At 40.1% G+C, this 17,374-nt stretch overlaps 1 protein-coding gene across 1 annotated transcript in view; it reads left to right on the top strand.

Moving 5' to 3' along the window:
* The window catches only part of HERC6 (HECT and RLD domain containing E3 ubiquitin protein ligase family member 6), a 52,351-nt gene extending 36,742 nt beyond the window's left edge, over nt 1–15,609 (top strand). Inside the window, exons 17-23 of the mRNA XM_052642004.1 lie at nt 1,317–1,460; nt 8,904–9,070; nt 11,189–11,255; nt 12,123–12,193; nt 13,732–13,915; nt 13,997–14,099; nt 15,386–15,609. Of these exons, the coding sequence (XP_052497964.1) occupies nt 1,317–1,460; nt 8,904–9,070; nt 11,189–11,255; nt 12,123–12,193; nt 13,732–13,915; nt 13,997–14,099; nt 15,386–15,609 (960 nt within the window). The remainder of the gene's footprint in view (nt 1–1,316; nt 1,461–8,903; nt 9,071–11,188; nt 11,256–12,122; nt 12,194–13,731; nt 13,916–13,996; nt 14,100–15,385) is intronic.
* The last annotated feature ends 1,765 nt before the right edge of the window (nt 15,610–17,374 follow it).

The raw sequence follows: 17,374 nt of genomic DNA, 5'->3' as shown, positions 1-17,374 counted from the left end.
GAAGTCAGACTCTGAGTTGGGTCTCAGAACTCTGATGGAAAACAAAGAAAGGATTTTATAAGCTAGGCTTTCTAGTTTTTGTCTCCCTCTGTGCCTATTTCCCTTTAAATCTTGATTATGAGGAAATCAGTAGAAAGTGATTCTGCCTACAGGAAATTACAAAGAGGTAAGAAGGTAAACTTCAAGAGAAATCCAATCAAATATAGACTCTCAACGAGGCAAGGTTGTCGAGCTCTTTATGAGCACGTCCTGACCATAGCAAAGACAACCTTGCTAGTATAAATGAGTGGAAGTAGGAAAATCGGAAGCAAGCTTAATTTATTTTTGGTGTATCTCGATGAAATGTGAGGCAGGCCCTTGGTGATGATGAACAAGGCCAAGGAGGTAAATCTAGGTAAAGAGAAGTGAAAGAGAACTCTCAGTGAAGCTTGGTGATATTTACATTAAAAAGATGGAAAGAAGCAAACAGGAAGGGAAGTATAGAAGGAGTAGTTAGAGGGACTTCCTCAGTGGTCCAGTGGATAAGACTCTACACTCCCAATGCAGGGGGCCTGGGTTCGATGCCTGGGCAGGGAACTAGATTATGCATGCCGCAACTAAGAGTTCGTATGCTGCAACTAAAGATCTTGCAGGTCCCAACTAAAGATGCCACATGCCACAACTAAGACCTGACACAGCCAAATACATAAATATTTACAGCAAAGAGTAGTTAGAGAGAGGGGAGGAAATCTAAGATAGTACTCGCACTACAAATCCCAGAGGTAGACCTTAGAAAGGAGGGACCCGTTCTTATCGATGCTCACATGAGGGCTCTGGGCAGTCAGCTCTGAAATTTCCTACAAAGGTGCCCTGTCCAGGCTGACAAGGAGGGCTGTTTATCTGAAGTCCTAATGAGGGGAGAGGCAGAAGAAACCAAATATTTGTTGACTGTAGACTAAGTTGTAAAGCCTGACTGATGAGAGGAAGCTGGACAAGAGAGAAAAATTGAGGAATTTAGTGGGCCCGGGGTTTGAAGCACATCAAAATCTGGTTCAAGATGCTGGTCCACGTAATTGGTGACTGTTGAGTGTTGCCAGAATCTCACTTCACTTGGTTCATGTGGCCATGGGAGGGACCTACGTACTCACTAGGCAGTAATCTGACAGTAAACAGGTTCACGGCTCCCACTATCAGAAGCAAAGTGAGAGAGCAAAGTACAGTTAGGTAAGGAGAGTGGATTCTGGGAATTCTGGTGACGGCAGGAGGCTTGAAACTTTTCTGTAAAGGTCAAGGCACCATGTTTTAAATCTGGACCTGACAATGTCCTCTTTTCTCAGGTTGAATTCATTAAAGAAATTCGTTCTGTGGGGGATGGGGTGAAGTCTGAGTTTTTTCACTGTATATTTGAATCTATGACCAAGGAAGAATATGGAATGTTCATATATCCTGAAGAGGATTCCTACATGTGGTTTCCTGTCAACGTAAGCCTTTTATCTGTTTTCTTATGGTTTTTCAGAACAGAAAAAGTATACCATATACTGTAAATGAACACAATACCTGCTAATGTAAAATTAGGTCACATAAAGCCTTGCTACTCAAAATGTGGTCCACAGGGCGGAAGTTCCAGCATTACCTGGAACTGTTAGAAAAGCAGAATCTCAGGCCCAGATCAGAATATATATTTTTATAAGATCGCTAGGTGATTCATATGAAAATTAAATTTTTAAACAGTGTGAATAAAGTATATTTGAGGTACGATAAATGGTACATAAAATGTCCACTTTGATACATTTTGATGTACATCTATGCCCATGAAATTCGAGACAATGAAAACAAAAGACAGTGAACACATCCATCATCCCCTAGAGTTTCCTCAGATTCCTTTCTGATCCTGCTTCTCCCTGCCTCTATTCCCTGCCTCATGCCCATGCAACCACTGATTCGATTTCTGTCACTATAATTTGATTTCCTAGAATTTTACATAAATGGAATCATAAGCAGTCTTTGTATCTGTCCTTTCATTCAGCATAATGATATTGAGAATCATGTGTGTTGTATCTATCCTAGTTCATTCCCTTCTATTGCTGAGTAGTATTCCATAGTTTAGATGTATTACACTTTGTTGAATATCGGGTGGTTTCCTAAATTTTAAGAGGCAGTAATCTAGAGTTTCAAACTAGGAGAGAAATTGTTAACAGAATCCTAGAGATAATTGCTAATTCTAATAAGATGATTCATTTCTGCAATGATTATATTTTTACAAAGATTCTCTATATGTAAACATTTTCTTAAAGTAGTAAAAACTTCATTTCTCTATTAGTGTGTGTGTGTGTTAGTCACTCAGTCGTGTCCGACTCTATGTGACCACGTGGACTGTAGCCTACCAAAGTTCTCTGTCCATGGGGTTCTCCAGGCAAGAATACTGGAGTGGATTGCCATTCCCTCCTCCAGGAGATCTTCCCAATGCAGGGATTGAACCCGGGTCTTCTGAATTGTAAGCAGACTCCTTACCAGCTGAGCCACAAGGGAAGCCTTCTCTATTAGTAACACAGAGCAAATAATTCTAACAAGAATCACATGTTGAATTTCAATTTATTGATCTCCTTTCCTATAAACTTCCAAATACTCTTTCAAATGATATGGTGGAGTTTGGAACCCAGAAAGAAAAGGGTAGAGGAAGAGAACATGAATGAGAGTGAAAAAGCACTAAAAGGTGTTTTGTATCTTTTTAGAAGGGCTTCCCAGGTGGCTCAGTGGTACAGAATCTGCCTGCTAATACAGGAGACTTGGATTCAATCCCTGGGTGGGAAAGATACCCTGGAGAAGCCACACACTCCAGTTATTTTTGCCTGGGAAAATCCATGGACAGAGAGCCTGGCAGGCTACAGTCCATGGAGCCCTGAAAGAATTGGACACAATTTAGCAATTAGATGTTTAGCCACGAAACATCTTTTTGAGAAAGAATGAATCTCGAAAAGATAGGAGTGGCTAAGGTGTGCCATTGGTAGGGTCAACCAACAAGTTTTTACTGGCTGTTTCTTGAAGTTCCCACATTGTATTAAATACTATAGAAGATTCAGATTAGTGGATAACGCAATCTCTTTCCTTTGAAAACATTTTATATATGTAGATAGAGCAATAAGACTAAAATACCAGGAACTTTAGCAATTTTTTGAAATTTTGTGCTGCTGACTTTGTGTTATAATCAGTTCGGTTCAGTTCAGTTCAGTTGCTCAGTCATTTCTGACTCTTTGCAACCCCATGGACTGCAGCACGCCAGGCTTCCCTGTCCATCACCAACTTCTGGAGCTTGCTCAAACTCATGTCCATCAAGGTGGTGATGCCATCCAACCATCTCATCCTCTGTTGTCCCCTTTTCTTCCTGCCTTCAATCTTTCCCAGCATCAAGGTCTGTTGTAATAGTTGTTGGGAAATAGGTAGGATAGGGAAGGAAGCACTCTTGTGAGATCAGAAGCCCAGAGATCTAGTCTTGAGTGATGGTGGGTGTATAATTTAGCCTCTCTGAGTTGTTAGTTTCCTCAACTGTAAAAATGCCTGCTGCTGCTGCTGCTAAGTCACTTCAGTTGTATCCGACTCTGTCCGACCCGATAGACGGCAGCCTACCAGGCTCCTCCGTCCATGGGATTTCCCAGGCAAGAGTACTGGAGTGGGTTGCCATTGCTTTCTCCAGTAAAAATGCCTAAGTACTAGCAAAACTAATATCTATTCTGCCTGCTTTATAGAGTTATTGTGAGATTAAAACAAGATAAAAGGTATGTCAAAGTGTGAAGGTATGATAAAAGTGTGAGGTTCCCTGAAAACTTTAGGTCACTATACAAATTTAAGGGATTCTTTCTTAGGACCTAAAGAAATCAAGGGGGACTGAAGTGATTGGAAAAAGTGTCATTGGAAAATGGAGCCCTGAGGTTAATGATGAAGGATAGGGACTAAATATATCAAAACAATGCAAGCAGGGAATGGAAAGGAAGAAAATAAACCTCATATCAACTCTATGAGATAAGTGGTTTGCCCCATTTTAAAGATGAAGAAACTGAGGCACGGAGAGATTAAATAAACTGTATACAGATATTCGTTACCTCCACCATAATTTGGCCCCAAGTAAATAACAGGGAGGGAACACAGCTCTACCCATTAACAGAAAACTAGATTAAAGATTTACTGAGCATGGCCTCGCCCATCAGAACAAGACCCAATTTCCCCCTCTGTCAGTCTCTCCCATCAGGAAGCTTCCATAAGCCTCTTATCCTTCTCCATCAGAAGGCAGACAGACTGAAAACCACAATCACAGAAAACTAATCAGTCTGATCACATGGACCACAGCCTTGTCTAACTCAGTGAAACTATGAGCCATGCCTTGTAGGGCCACTTAAGAAGGAGGGTCATGGTGGAGAGTTCTGACAAAATGTGGTCCACTGGAGAAGAGAATAGCAAACCTCTTTAGTATTCTTGCCTTGAGAACCCCGTGAACAGTATGAAAAGGTGAAAAATTAGGACAGTGAAAGATGAATTCCCCAGGTCGGTAGCTACCCAATATGCTATTAGAGATCAGTGGAGAAATAACTCCTGAAAGAATGAAGAGACAGAGCCAAAGCAAAAATAACCATCCACTTGTGCATGTGACTGGTGATAGAAGCCAAGTCCAATGCTATAAAGAGCAAAATTGCATAGGAACCTAGAATGTTAGGTCCATGAATCAAGACAAATTGGAAGTGGTCAAACAGGAGATGGCAAGAGTGAATGTCGACATTTTAGGAATCAGTGAACTAAAATGGACTGGATGGGTGAATTTAAATAAGATGACCATTATATCTACTACTGTGGGCAAGAATCCCTTAAAAGAAATGGAGTAGCTGTCATAGTCAACAAAAGAGTCCGAAATGCAGTACTTGGATGCAATCTCAAAAATGGCAGAACGATCTCTGCTCATTTCCAAGGCAAACCATTCAATATCACATTAATCCCAGTCTATGCTCCGACCAGTAATGCTGAAGAAGCTGAACTTGAACGGCTCTATGAAGACCTACAAGATTTTCTAGGACTAACACCCCCAAAAGATGTTCTTTTCATTATAGGGGACTGGATGCAAAAGTAGGAAGTCAAGAGATACCTGGAGTAACAGGCAGATTTGGCCTTGGAGTACAGCATGAAGCAGGGCAAAGGCTAATAGAATTTTTCCAAGAGAATGCATTGGTCATAGCAAACACCCTCTTCCAACAACACAAGAGAAGACTCTACACATGGACATCACCAGAGGTCAATACTGAATTCAGATTGATTATATTCTTTGCAGCCAAAGATGGAGAAGCTACATACAGTCAACAGAAACAAGACCGGGAGCTGACTGTGACTCAGATCATGAACTCCTTATTGCCAAATTCAGACTTAAATTGAAGAAAGTAGGGAAAACCACTAGACCATTCAGGTATGACCTAAATCAAATCTCTTACGATTATACAGTGGAAGTGACAAATCGATTCAAGGGATTATATCTGATAGAGTGCCTGAAGAACTATGGATGGAGGTTCATGACATTGTACAGGAAACAGGAATCAAGACCATCCCCAAGAAAAAGAAATGCAAAAAAGCAAAATGGCTGTCTGAGGAGACCTTACAAATAGCTGTGAAAAGAAGAGAAGCAAAAAGCAAAAGAAAAAAGGAAAAATATACCCACTTGAATGCAGAGTTCCAAAGACTAGCAAGGTGAGATAAGAAAGCCTTCCTCAGTGATCAGTGCAAAGAAATAGAGGAAAACAATAGAATGAGAAAGATTAGCGATCTCTTAAGAATATTAGAGATACCAAGGGAACATTTCATGCAAGAATAGGCACAATAAAGGACAGAAATGGTATGGACCTAACAGAAGCAGAAGATATTAAGAAGAGGTGGCAAGAATACACAGAAGAACTATACAAAAAAGATCTTCACAACCAAGATAATCATGGTGGTGTGATCACTCACCTAGAGCCAGACATCCTGGAATGCGAAGTCAAGTGGGCCTTAGAAAGCATCACTACGAACAAAGCTAGTGGAGGTGATGGAATTCCAGCTGAGCTATTTCAGATCCTAAAAGATGATGCTGTGAAAGTGCTGCACAAAATATGCCAGCAAATTTGAAAAACGCAGCAGTGGCCACAGGATTGTAAAAGGTCAGTTTTCATTCCAATCCCAAAGAAAGCTAATGCCAAAGAATGCTCAAACTACCACACAACTGCACTTATCGCACATACTAGTAAAGTAATGCTCAACATTCTCCAAGCCAGGCTTCAGCAGTATGTGAACCACGAACTTCCAGATGTTCAAGCTGGTTTTAGAAAAGGCAGAGGAACCAGAGATCAAATTGCCAACATCTGCTGGATCATCGAAAAAGCAAGATTGTTCCAGAAAAACATCTATTTCTGTTTTATTGACTATGCCAAAGCCTTTGACTGTGTGGATCACAACAAACTGTGGAAAATTCTGAAAGAGATGGGAATACTAGACGACCTGACCTGCCTCTTGAGAAACCTGTATACAGGTCAGAAAGCAACAGTTAGAACTGGACATGGAATAACAAGAAAGAAAGAAAGTGAAAGTGAAGTCGCTCAGTCCTGTCTGACTCTTTTCGACCCCATGGATACCAGGCTCCTCTGTCCATGGGATTTTCTAGGCAAGACCCTGGAGTGGGTTGCCATTTCCTTCTCCAGGGAACTTCTCAACCCAGAGATCGAACCCAGGTCTCCCACATTGTAGACAGACACTTTACCATGTGAGCTACCAGGGAAGACAAATATTTCTTTGAGCCCCTTTTTTGGTGGGGGAGGACAAGAATACTGGAGTGGGTTGCCATTCCCTTCTCCAAGAGATCTTCCCAACCCAGGGATTGAACCCATGTTCTCCCACATTGTAGGCAGACGCTTTACCTTCTGAGCCACCAGGGAAGTCTCTATGGAATAAAAGAATGGTTCCAAATAAGGAAAGGAGTACTTCAAGACTGTACACTGTCACTCTGCTTATTTTACTTATATGCAGAGTACATCATGAGAAACGCTGGGCTGGGTGAAGCACAAGCTGGAATCAAGATTGCCAGGAGAAATATCAATAACCTCAGATATGCAGATGACACCACCCTTATGGCAGAAAGTGAAGAGGAGCTAAAAAGCCTCTTGATGAAAGTGAAAGAGGAGAGTGAAAAAGGTGGCTTAAAGATCAACATTCAGAAAACTAAGATCATGGCATCTGGTCCCATCACTTCATGGCAAATAGATGGGGAAACAGTGGAAACAGTGAGAGACTTTATTTTAGGGCGCTCGAAATTCACTGCAGATGGTGACTGCAGCCATGAAATTAAAAGACACTTGTCCCTTGGAAGGAAAGTTATGACCAACCTAGACAGTATATTAAAAAGCAGAGACATTACTTTGCCAACAAAGGTCCGTCTAGTCAAAGGTGTGGTTTTTCCAGTGGTCATGTATGGATGTGAGAGTTGGATATAAAGAAGGCTGAGCGCTAAAGAATTGATGCTTTTAAGCTGCGGTGGTGGAGAAGACTCTTGAGAGTCCCTTGGACTGCAAGGAGATTCAACCATTCCATCCTAAATGAAATCAGTCCTGAATATTCATTGCAAGGACTAATATTTAAACTGAAGCTCTAATAATTTGGCCACCTGATGCGAAGAACTGTCTCATTTGAAAAGACCCTGATGCTCAGAAAGATTGAAGGCAGGAGGGGAAGGGGACAATAGAGGATGAGATGGTTGGATGGCATCACTGACTCAATGGACATGAGTTTGAATGAACTCTGGTGAACTCTGGGAGTTAGTGATGGACAGGGTGTCTTGACATGCTGCAGTCCACGGGATCACAAAGAGTCAGACACGACTCAGAGACTGAACTGAACAGATATTCAACTTGCAAGTGACCAAGTGAGGATATAAATTTAAGAGTGATCCCAAAGCCCCCAGTGCTTACCCTTAAGCTTTACTGAATACTATACTGCTGGATAGAAAACAAAGAGACAAAATCCACTAGACTCAGGGACACCTTACAAATACAGGAAGTAAGACTGATTAGATTAGAAGAGATCACCTTTGGAGGTTACTTGTATTGAACTTTTAACTCATTTTCAAAATTCAAATGCATTTTTAATGTTTCTCCTAGGCAATTACACTAGGAAGTAAATAGAGCAAGTAGATTGAAGCACAGATTACTATATGGGTCCCTAAAGTCAGTGATCAGCTAACAGCAAAGCTGGCACTGGAACTGAAGTCTTGGAATAGTGACCTGTCGGTTGGGCTGTAGTGACAGCCTGGCCAGATGTGGCCAGGGTTTACTTCATCCAGGACCACACAGTGCAGAGAAGAGTGAAGCTAATTTTATCAGGACTCTTCCCTTCTTCCTTCCACAGACCTTCAGAGTCAACAGCATCGGTCGCTTTCCCTGACCCATATGCTTGTCCCTGTAAGCACACCTGGGTTGAGGGCGGCATTGCTGAAGGGACCAGCACTCCTCTGACACACCCCTGGCATGACTGACACCCGCTGCAGGCATAGATAAAGTACACCCTTCCTTCCTGGTGTCATTTTCTACATGAATTTGAAGACAAAGAGTGTAAAATTCAATAGTGAAAACCTTCATTTTTAAGGTTCACTGAGCATTTTTTTCATATTCCAAATATGCTATTAGTAACAAAAATCAAATTCATTTGTTTAATATTCTGAACTGTTAACATTTGTATTTTAACTTACAGAATTTTATATTGTATTATAACCTATATGAGAACCTCAAATTTTTATTTTCCTGAAGCTCATTTTGTTTCTAATTTCTGACTATTAGAGAAAGGAACCAAACTTTTTTTTACTAATCTAATTATCTGTCTGGATTATTGATTATATATAATACATAAAGGATTTTTTTTTTCTTCTCTAGCCTAAATTTGAGAAGAAGATGTATTTCCTCTTTGGGATGCTGTGTGGACTCTCCCTATATAATTTTAATGTTGTCTACCTCCCTTTCCCACTGGCTCTGTTTAAGAAACTTCTGGACCAGGAGCCATCATTGGAAGATTTAAAAGAACTCAGTCCTTCTTTTGGAAAGTAAGTAAATATAATTTTTTTTTAGGACTGTGTATCTAGTCAGTCTCAGTCCGTCTCAGTTGTTTAGACACAAATAATGTTACACACAGACACATAGATACACACAGAGACACACAGATAAGGTCTTCAGTTTCAATAAATGTGCATGCTCTTTAGATGAGTTTGAATTTTAGCATGACTTATAATCAAGTAAACCTTCAGAAGTGGAAAAAAGCCAAATGCTCCTCTAATTAGCAATGGCACAATAAACAGAGCTGTGGTCTAGTCTCTTGAATTTATCCAGATGGAAATGGTTGCTTTGGATAGTACATGATATTCGTAATGAGAATCATACATGCTATATTGATTTTAAATAATCCTATTTAATCATATTTCACTTATTTCAATAAATCAGCACGTCACAAACGTTGGTATTTAATTTTTATTCATTTATTTTTTGGCTGTGCTGAGTCTTCATTGCTGGGCAGGGGGCTGCTCTAGTTGTGGTATCCGAGCTTCTCCTTGTGGTGGCTTCTCTTGTTGCCGAGCGTGGGCTCTAGGGCATGCAGCCTTCAGGAGCTGCAGCACGTGGGTCAGTAGCTGCGGCTCCTGGGCTCTAGAGCACAGGCTCAATAGTTGTGGTGCACGGGCATAGTTGTTCTGCAGCATGTGGGGTCTTCCCGGATCAGAGATCGAACCTGTGTCTCCTGCATTTGTAGGCAGATTCTTTACCACTGAGCCAGCAGGGAAGCCCATGAACTTTATTTTTTAAGGACTGAAAAATGCTTGTTCTAGGTTAAATGGCCAACTATGTTCTCTAAAGAAAAAACTGGCAACACATTATAGACAACGGATTAATATCTTTGTATAATATAGATATGACTATATGTGTATATAAACTCAAAAAATAGGCTCAATCTTTCTAGTAACCAAGAAAATGCAGATGGAAATGAGATATAATTTTTCTGCTTATAGATTGACAACTGTTAAAAAGTTTTTCATACAACATAGAGTTGGCAACAGATGGAAGAAAAAGATTCTCTTCCCGTGTACTGTTAGTGAAAGAAAACACTGGCTAGATTTATACCATATACTCTGACAGTATAGAGCAGGGTTTTTCAGCCTTGGCAGTACACACATTTTGGGCTAGATAATTCTTTGTTGTGGAAGACTGACTTGGACATTGTAGAGATGCCTAGCAGCATATGGGGCTGCTACCCATTAGATGCCAGTACTACGTGAAAGTCGTTCAATCGTGTCAGACTCTTTGCAACCCCAAGGACTTTACAGTCCATGGAATTCTCCAGGCCAAAATACTGGAATGGGTAGCCTTTCCCTTCTCCAGGGGATCTTCCCAACCCAGGGATCGAACTCAGGTCTCCTGCATTGCAGGCAGATTCTTTTCACCAGCTGAGCCACAAGGGAAACCCAAGAATACTGGAGTGGGTAGCCTATCCCTTCTCCAGCGGATCTTCCTGACACAGGAATCTCCCGCATTGCAGGCAGATTCTTTACCAACTGAACTATCAGGAAAGCTTGCTCAAACTCATGTCCATTGAGTTGGTAATGCCAACCAACCAGCTCATCCTCTGTCATCCCCTTCTCTTCCTGCCTTCAATCTTTCCCAGCATCAGGATCTTTTCCAATGAGTCAGTTTTTTGCATCGGATGGCCAAAGTATTGGAGTTTCAGCTTCAGCATCAGTCCTTCCAATGAATATTCAGGACTGATTTCCTTTAGGATTGACTGGTTTGATCTTGCAGTCCAAGGGACCCCCCCTTAATCATAACACTCCCTTTAATCGTGACAACCAAAGATGTCTCCAGATTTTGCCAAATGTCCCCTGGGAGACAAAAATAAGGCCTGGTTCAGGGGAAGGGCTGGTCTAGGGGAAGGTGCTCCTTTCTTATAATTTCCACCAAGATTCAGCAGTGTCTACATGATAGGCAGTAATCTGACCAATCAAACTTGTAAAGGTTAACTCTAGGAAGAGGGAATGGGAAGGTGGAGAAGGAGAAATTTATATGACTTTTAATACACTTTATAAATTTTTATATTGTTCACATTTTTTCCATTGACCATTTATTTCTTTTGAAGTTGTGTAGGAATAATATATATTTTAAACCAAAATTTTCATTAGGTGTTTGCAAGACGTTCTAAATGATGATGCTAATGACATTAAAGAAGAACTTGGCATACGTTTTTCTGTGAGTACTAACGAAAATCAGATTATAGTTTATATTTAATGTTTTTAAAAATATTTTTTATTATAGTATCTTATGTATTGGATGTGTTTTTTGAAGGGTATTATACTTCTGTACTGTAAGACTTTTCCCCCACTTGCTCCTTATTTGATGCCTTATGTCTATACACTCTCAAAGTGAAAAGATAGCAATTATTCAATCAATGTGAACACTGTAAAAAATTAAATGGAATGATATATGCATAAAGCAATATATAGCATATACTATGGTATGTTTTAGATGATTTAGATGATTGAACTATATCAGTTCAGTTCAGTTCAGTTCAGTCACTCAGTCATGTCCGGCTCTTTGCGACCCCATGAATCACAGCACGCCAGGCATCCCTGTCTAACACCATCTCCTGGAGTTCACCCAGACTCACGTCCATCGAGTCCGTGATGCCATCCAGCCATCTCATCCTCGGTTGTCCCCTTCTCCTCCTGCCCCAAATCCTTCCCAGCATCAGAGTCTTTTCCAATGAGTCAACTCTTCGCATGAGGTGGCCAAAGTACTGGAGTTTCAGCTTTCGCATCATTCCTTCCAAAGAAATCCCAGGGTTGATCTCCTTCAGAATGGACTAGTTGGATCTCCTTGCAGTCCAAGGGACTCTCAAGAGTCTTATCCAACACCACAGTTCCAAAGCATCAATTCTTCGGCGCTCAGCCTTCTTCACAGTCCAACTCTCACATCCATACATGAACTATATAAATAATTATTTAACACCTAATTATTTAAAGTTTTATAGGGAAGAATGTACTAGCAATAATGGTCTTGTGGTTGATTATTCAGACTTTCTTTAATGTTTGGTACCTGAATATATTTTGGTTACAGATACCCTGGGACCAAAATGATGTTGATTTAATTCCAGATGGGATTTCTGTATTTGTAGACCAAAGCAACAAGTAAGTTTTGAGACCTCGCACATCTGTTTCGAATACACATAAAATATTTATATCACTATGCTTTATAAATATATTTTGTCTTTTGCTGTGCTCAGTCACTCAGCTGTGTCTGACTCTTTGTGACCACATGGACTGTAGCCCACCAGGCTCCTCTGTCCGGGGGGACTCTCCAGGCAAGAATACTGGAGTGGGTTGCCATACCTTCTTCCAAGGGATCTTCCTAACCCAGGAACTGAACCCAGGTCTCCCGCATTTCAGGCAGATTCTTTACCATCTGAGCTTTACAGTCTTTCTAGATGATCATTTTAGCTTCTGATCTTTTTCAAAAGATAAAAGGTTACAGGGAAAAGAAGTGACGAAAGGAGTCAAGATTAAATATTTCCTTTGCAGCACTTTTCACTGTTCATTTAACAATTATTTTTTGAGCCCCTACTCTATACTAGACCCTATTCTAGGTGTCAGAGATATGGCAGTAAAAATAGATGCAAAATCTGGAGTAGAAATTACAGTGGAGCAGAAAGTCAATAAATTATTATGTAATAGAAAGTCAGATAAGGATGAACATTCTGAAGAAAGTGAAAACCAGTTAAGAAACTAGAGGGTGATAGGTAAACCACAGAAATTGGCAAATGCTGCAAATGGTTCCATCTTTTTCCCTCTCCTTTTAAGAAAGCTGGTTGTAGAACATTTACCAGCACACCACTGGTTACAGGGGAGGACAGAGGAGGTTGATTCAGACATGACGGTCCTTGAAGGATGCTCAAAGAGTAGATTAGCATGTTTTAAGGTGATACCTGGTGGAAATATCTCCAGTAGCACACCTGCTCTCAGGAAATTCATCACAAATTGGAGAAGACAATCTCTGCAGACATAATTTACACAGTGATGTGCTGTGAGAGGGGAGAGAGAGAAGAACAGAGGACCAACCCTGAGAAAGTCATGTTCATTTTGAATTCTGATGAGTGATGGAAGTTGCCAGGTGAAAAGGAGGCCCTGCCTGCTGTGGCCTAACTGTAACGGCGACAGTGAGGCCAGTGAACTGAAGGTCAGCGAGGCCGGAGGTTCAAACGGCAGTGGGAAGAGGCTGCTGAGTCAGGCAAGGGTCACATCATGGAGCCCATTGTTTTTTACCCCCTTCTTCCTTGGAGACCTTTTTAATCCTGCTAAAGAGGTTTGAAATTTACCTTCAAGGCAATGAGAAGTCTTTTAAAGATTTTAAGCAGGAGAATGACATTATTCAGATTGGTGTTTTTAAAATACTGCCCTGAATGTGGTTGGGGCAATGGGAGCAAAACAAAGCCTTCATGCTTCTGCGTTTTCTCCACACTTTCCTCTTCCAGCTGACTGGATGTTTTCGTAGCCCTGTGTCATATAGCGTTGTGTGCTCTGCAGATGTAACTTATTTTTCTTTCTTAATAGAAATGATGAAAAGGCAAAGTAGATGGGGGGAGGGAAAAAAAAAGGCAAAGTAGAGAATAGTTTAGTCACTGGTTAAGTATATTATTGGCCTTTTTTTTTTTTTTTTTTGCTTTCTTCAGGAAAGACTATGTTTCTAAGTGTGTTGATTATGTTTTCAACACCTCTGTAAAGGCAGTGTATGAGGAATTTCAGAGAGGATTTTATAAACTTTTTGACAAAGAGATACTTAAACATTTCAAGCCTGAAGAACTAATGAGAGCGATAATTGGAAATACTGACTATGACTGGAAACAATTTGAAAAGGTAGGTAATAACTAAAGCACCCCCAAGTCTTCCAAACAAAAATTACCCCTAAAAACCAAATTTCTCCTTTTTTTTTTCAAGAATTCTATTTATGAGCAAGGATACCATGAGTCACATCCTACTATACTGATGTTTTGGAAAGCTTTCCATAATTTAACTTTGGATGAAAAGAGAAAATTCCTCTGTAAGTATTGCAGAAATAGATGAATCTATAATTACATATCTTTTAAAATATCTTGAGATAAAGTCATTAATAGTGTATCACAAATGTTAATGGCAAAGCAACGGTTAGAATGCAGGTCCCCTACCTTCTAGACCACTATTCTTTTTCTTACTTAAGCCTGTTTTCCATTTTTTTTAAATGTTAGTAATAAAGGTATTGTTATTTTACTACCTTGCCTATACTGACCTAGTTTGTGTCTTCTTTCTTCACTTTAGTTGGCTCCTAATTGAGCCTTTTATCTCACATTCCTACCTTTATTTAATTATCTAAAGTCCTGTGGAATTAGGGCAATGTTAACTGTCTCAAATACTATAAATGATTAATAGTAGCAGTGACCACTGATGATGATGATAAGAACAACATTTATATTGTGTGCTTACTTTATACCAGGCACTGTCCTGATCACTTTATAACGATTACTTCCCTTTATTCTAATAGCAGCCTATGAAGCAGGTACTTTTATTTTTCCCCACTTCATATATGAGGAAAAAGAGGCTTGCAGCATTTAGTAGCTTGCCTATGTTCTGACAGTTGGTTAGTGTCAGAATGAGAATTTGAACCCCGCAGGCTAATTCAAAGCCCATGTTCAAGACCACTAAGACTTAAGAACCTCTCTTGGTGGGAACCCTGGGTTTCCATAGGACAGACTTAATGCCTTATTCTCTTCTCTCTCATCCCATTTCTTAGTTCTTCTTGAGATGCGTACACATCTTTCTTGCTATTTTTGTTGCTACTGAGGATGTTTGAGGACAACTTTTCCACAAACTTAACTACTTCTCCACAAGCCCAAACTACCTTTCCAGTCTTCTTTCTTAATGGGAAACTTTTGTTTCAGTCCAGGGATTCTGTTGGCTGTGCATTCAGTGAGTTCACATACATCTTCTCTGGTTTCTTTCTTTCTACCTGACGCTTCCCTGTCACCCTAACCTGGCACCTTTCTCCCTGCCTTGAGGCTCAGTGTCTTTATTACCTTTTCACGTCATACTTCCTAGCTGAGCTAAACTAAACTCCTTGTATCTTGCTGTCATCTTTTCACATACGTAATTTCCCCCCAACTAGATCGTGAACTCACCAAAGACAAAGACCAAATGTCATGATTTTTCTTCACGCCACATGGTCCCATGTAGTTCTCTTTGCACAAGGGGGACCCAATAAATATTTTTGAACGTAGTGATTAATTTCTTCCTTTCCATTTTAAGTTTTGTTCTTTCTGTGAACTATCTTAACTGAAGTTTATTTCTTTTTAGTTTTTCTTACAGGAAATGATAGACTACATGTAAAAGGCATACAGAAAACAGGAATCTGGTTTCGCTGTCCTGAGACTTTCAGTGAAAGAGATTTCCCAAGATCACTGACATGTCATAATATTCTGGAACTCCCTAAATATTCTACAATGAAAAAAATGAAGGAAGCACTTCAAATAGCCATCAACAGCAACAAAGGATTTATCTCACACACAGTCACAGGATGATAGGGACCTCTGGGAGGCTCAGATCTCGGGTCCTCTCACCCTACGATCCTCCTGTTCTTTAGTACAGAAGTACAGTTTCTTCTTTAGGTCTGATTAGCACAAAGATTGATGGATTTTAGATAGAATTAGTTGACAAATGCCGGGATAAACAGTGACATGATAAGTCAAGGATAATATTGTTAATAAACCAGCATTTCCTGTTCCTTAAATTTGCTATGAGAATGATTGCTTTTTACTGAATTATTTCCTGAATAATAATTATCATTTTAAAATATACTGAATATTAAAAGCTAAAAGATACTCTAAAAATATTGTACATCTAATAAGTGAAAGTGAAGTCACTCAGTCGTGTCCAACTCTTTGCGACACCATGGGCTGTAGCCTACCAGTCTCCTCCATCCATGGAATTTTCCAGGCAACAGTACTGGAGTGGGTTGCCATTTCCTTCTCCAGAGGATCTTCCTGACCCAGGGATCGAACTTGGGTCTCCCAAATTGCAGGCAGACGCTTTACCATCTGAGCCACCAGGGAAACCCTAATAAACAGTCTACAAATATGAAGTTAAAAAAAATAAAACTGTAAATGAATTCACCATGTTTTGAGGCATGTATATATATATATATATATATTTGTTTGTTTGTTTTGTTTTGTTTTTTTCCTATTCTGGAATATCTCCAGAGTTTTGATTATAGCCAAACAATCTTTTCGAAAAATCTAAATGTTAATTTACTGAAAAATGGCTTGTGTTCAGTGCTGTGTTCTAAGAATCATTCTAAATGAAAATAACATTATTTTGGTTAAAGGCTGAGCCCAACCAGGAACTCCTGTCTAATTACAGTTGGAAAAAAATGAAGAACATGAAATATGTTTCAGCATCATAGCTATAGAATGAATTAAAGGAGACATATAAGCATGTTGGAAATGAATTTTGTGAGCCACTTCTATCTCATATTAAGTTTAAAACTGTAACCTATTCTATAACTGCCTATGGTCATCCCAAACCATACACAGAAGCCTTGTATCAGTGGTGCTGTGGGAAAAGAAACTATGGGGTGATGTCCACACTAGGTGCTGATGTGGAAGGAGGTCTGAAATCTGAGGACAGACAGACCAGACAGATTTCACCAAAAACCCTAGACTGTGAGGTATTTAGTAGAAATGTAAGCCCCCAGCAAATTCTCATAGTTATTTTGGATATATCTGGTTTCTACAATAAATGGAATGAAGGCCCAGATGTATACTATTGGAATTTTAAGGGGAAAAGTAACTTCTACATCTTAGAGATCCTTCGTTCAGTTCAGTCGCTTAGTTGTGTCTGACTCTTTGTGACCCCATGGACTGCAGCACACTAGGCTTCCCTGTCTATCACCAACTCCTGGAGCTTGATCAAACTCACGTCCATCAAGTCGGTGATGCCATCCAACCACCTCATCCTCTGTCACCCCCTTCTCTTCTTGCCTTCAACTTTCCCAGCATCAGGGTCTTTTCTAGTGAGTCAGTTTTTCACATCAGGTGGCTAAAGTATTGGAGTTTCATCTACAGCATCAGTCCTTCCAATGAATATTCAGGACTGATTTCCTTTAAGATTGACTGATTTGATTTCCTTGCAGTCCAGGGGGCTCTCAAGAGTTCTCCAACACCACAGTGCAAAAGCATCAATTCTTTGGCGCTCAGCTTTCTTTATGGTCCAACTCTCATATCCATACATGACCACTGGAAAAACCATAGCTTTGACTAGATGGACTTTGTCAGCAAAGTAATGTCT

The sequence above is a fragment of the Budorcas taxicolor genome, chromosome 6 (genome assembly GCF_023091745.1).
Source record: "Budorcas taxicolor isolate Tak-1 chromosome 6, Takin1.1, whole genome shotgun sequence".
Classification (NCBI taxonomy): domain Eukaryota; kingdom Metazoa; phylum Chordata; class Mammalia; order Artiodactyla; family Bovidae; genus Budorcas; species Budorcas taxicolor.
The sequence above is the reverse complement of the archived record's forward strand: the minus strand, read 5'-3'. Positions and strand labels throughout refer to the sequence as shown.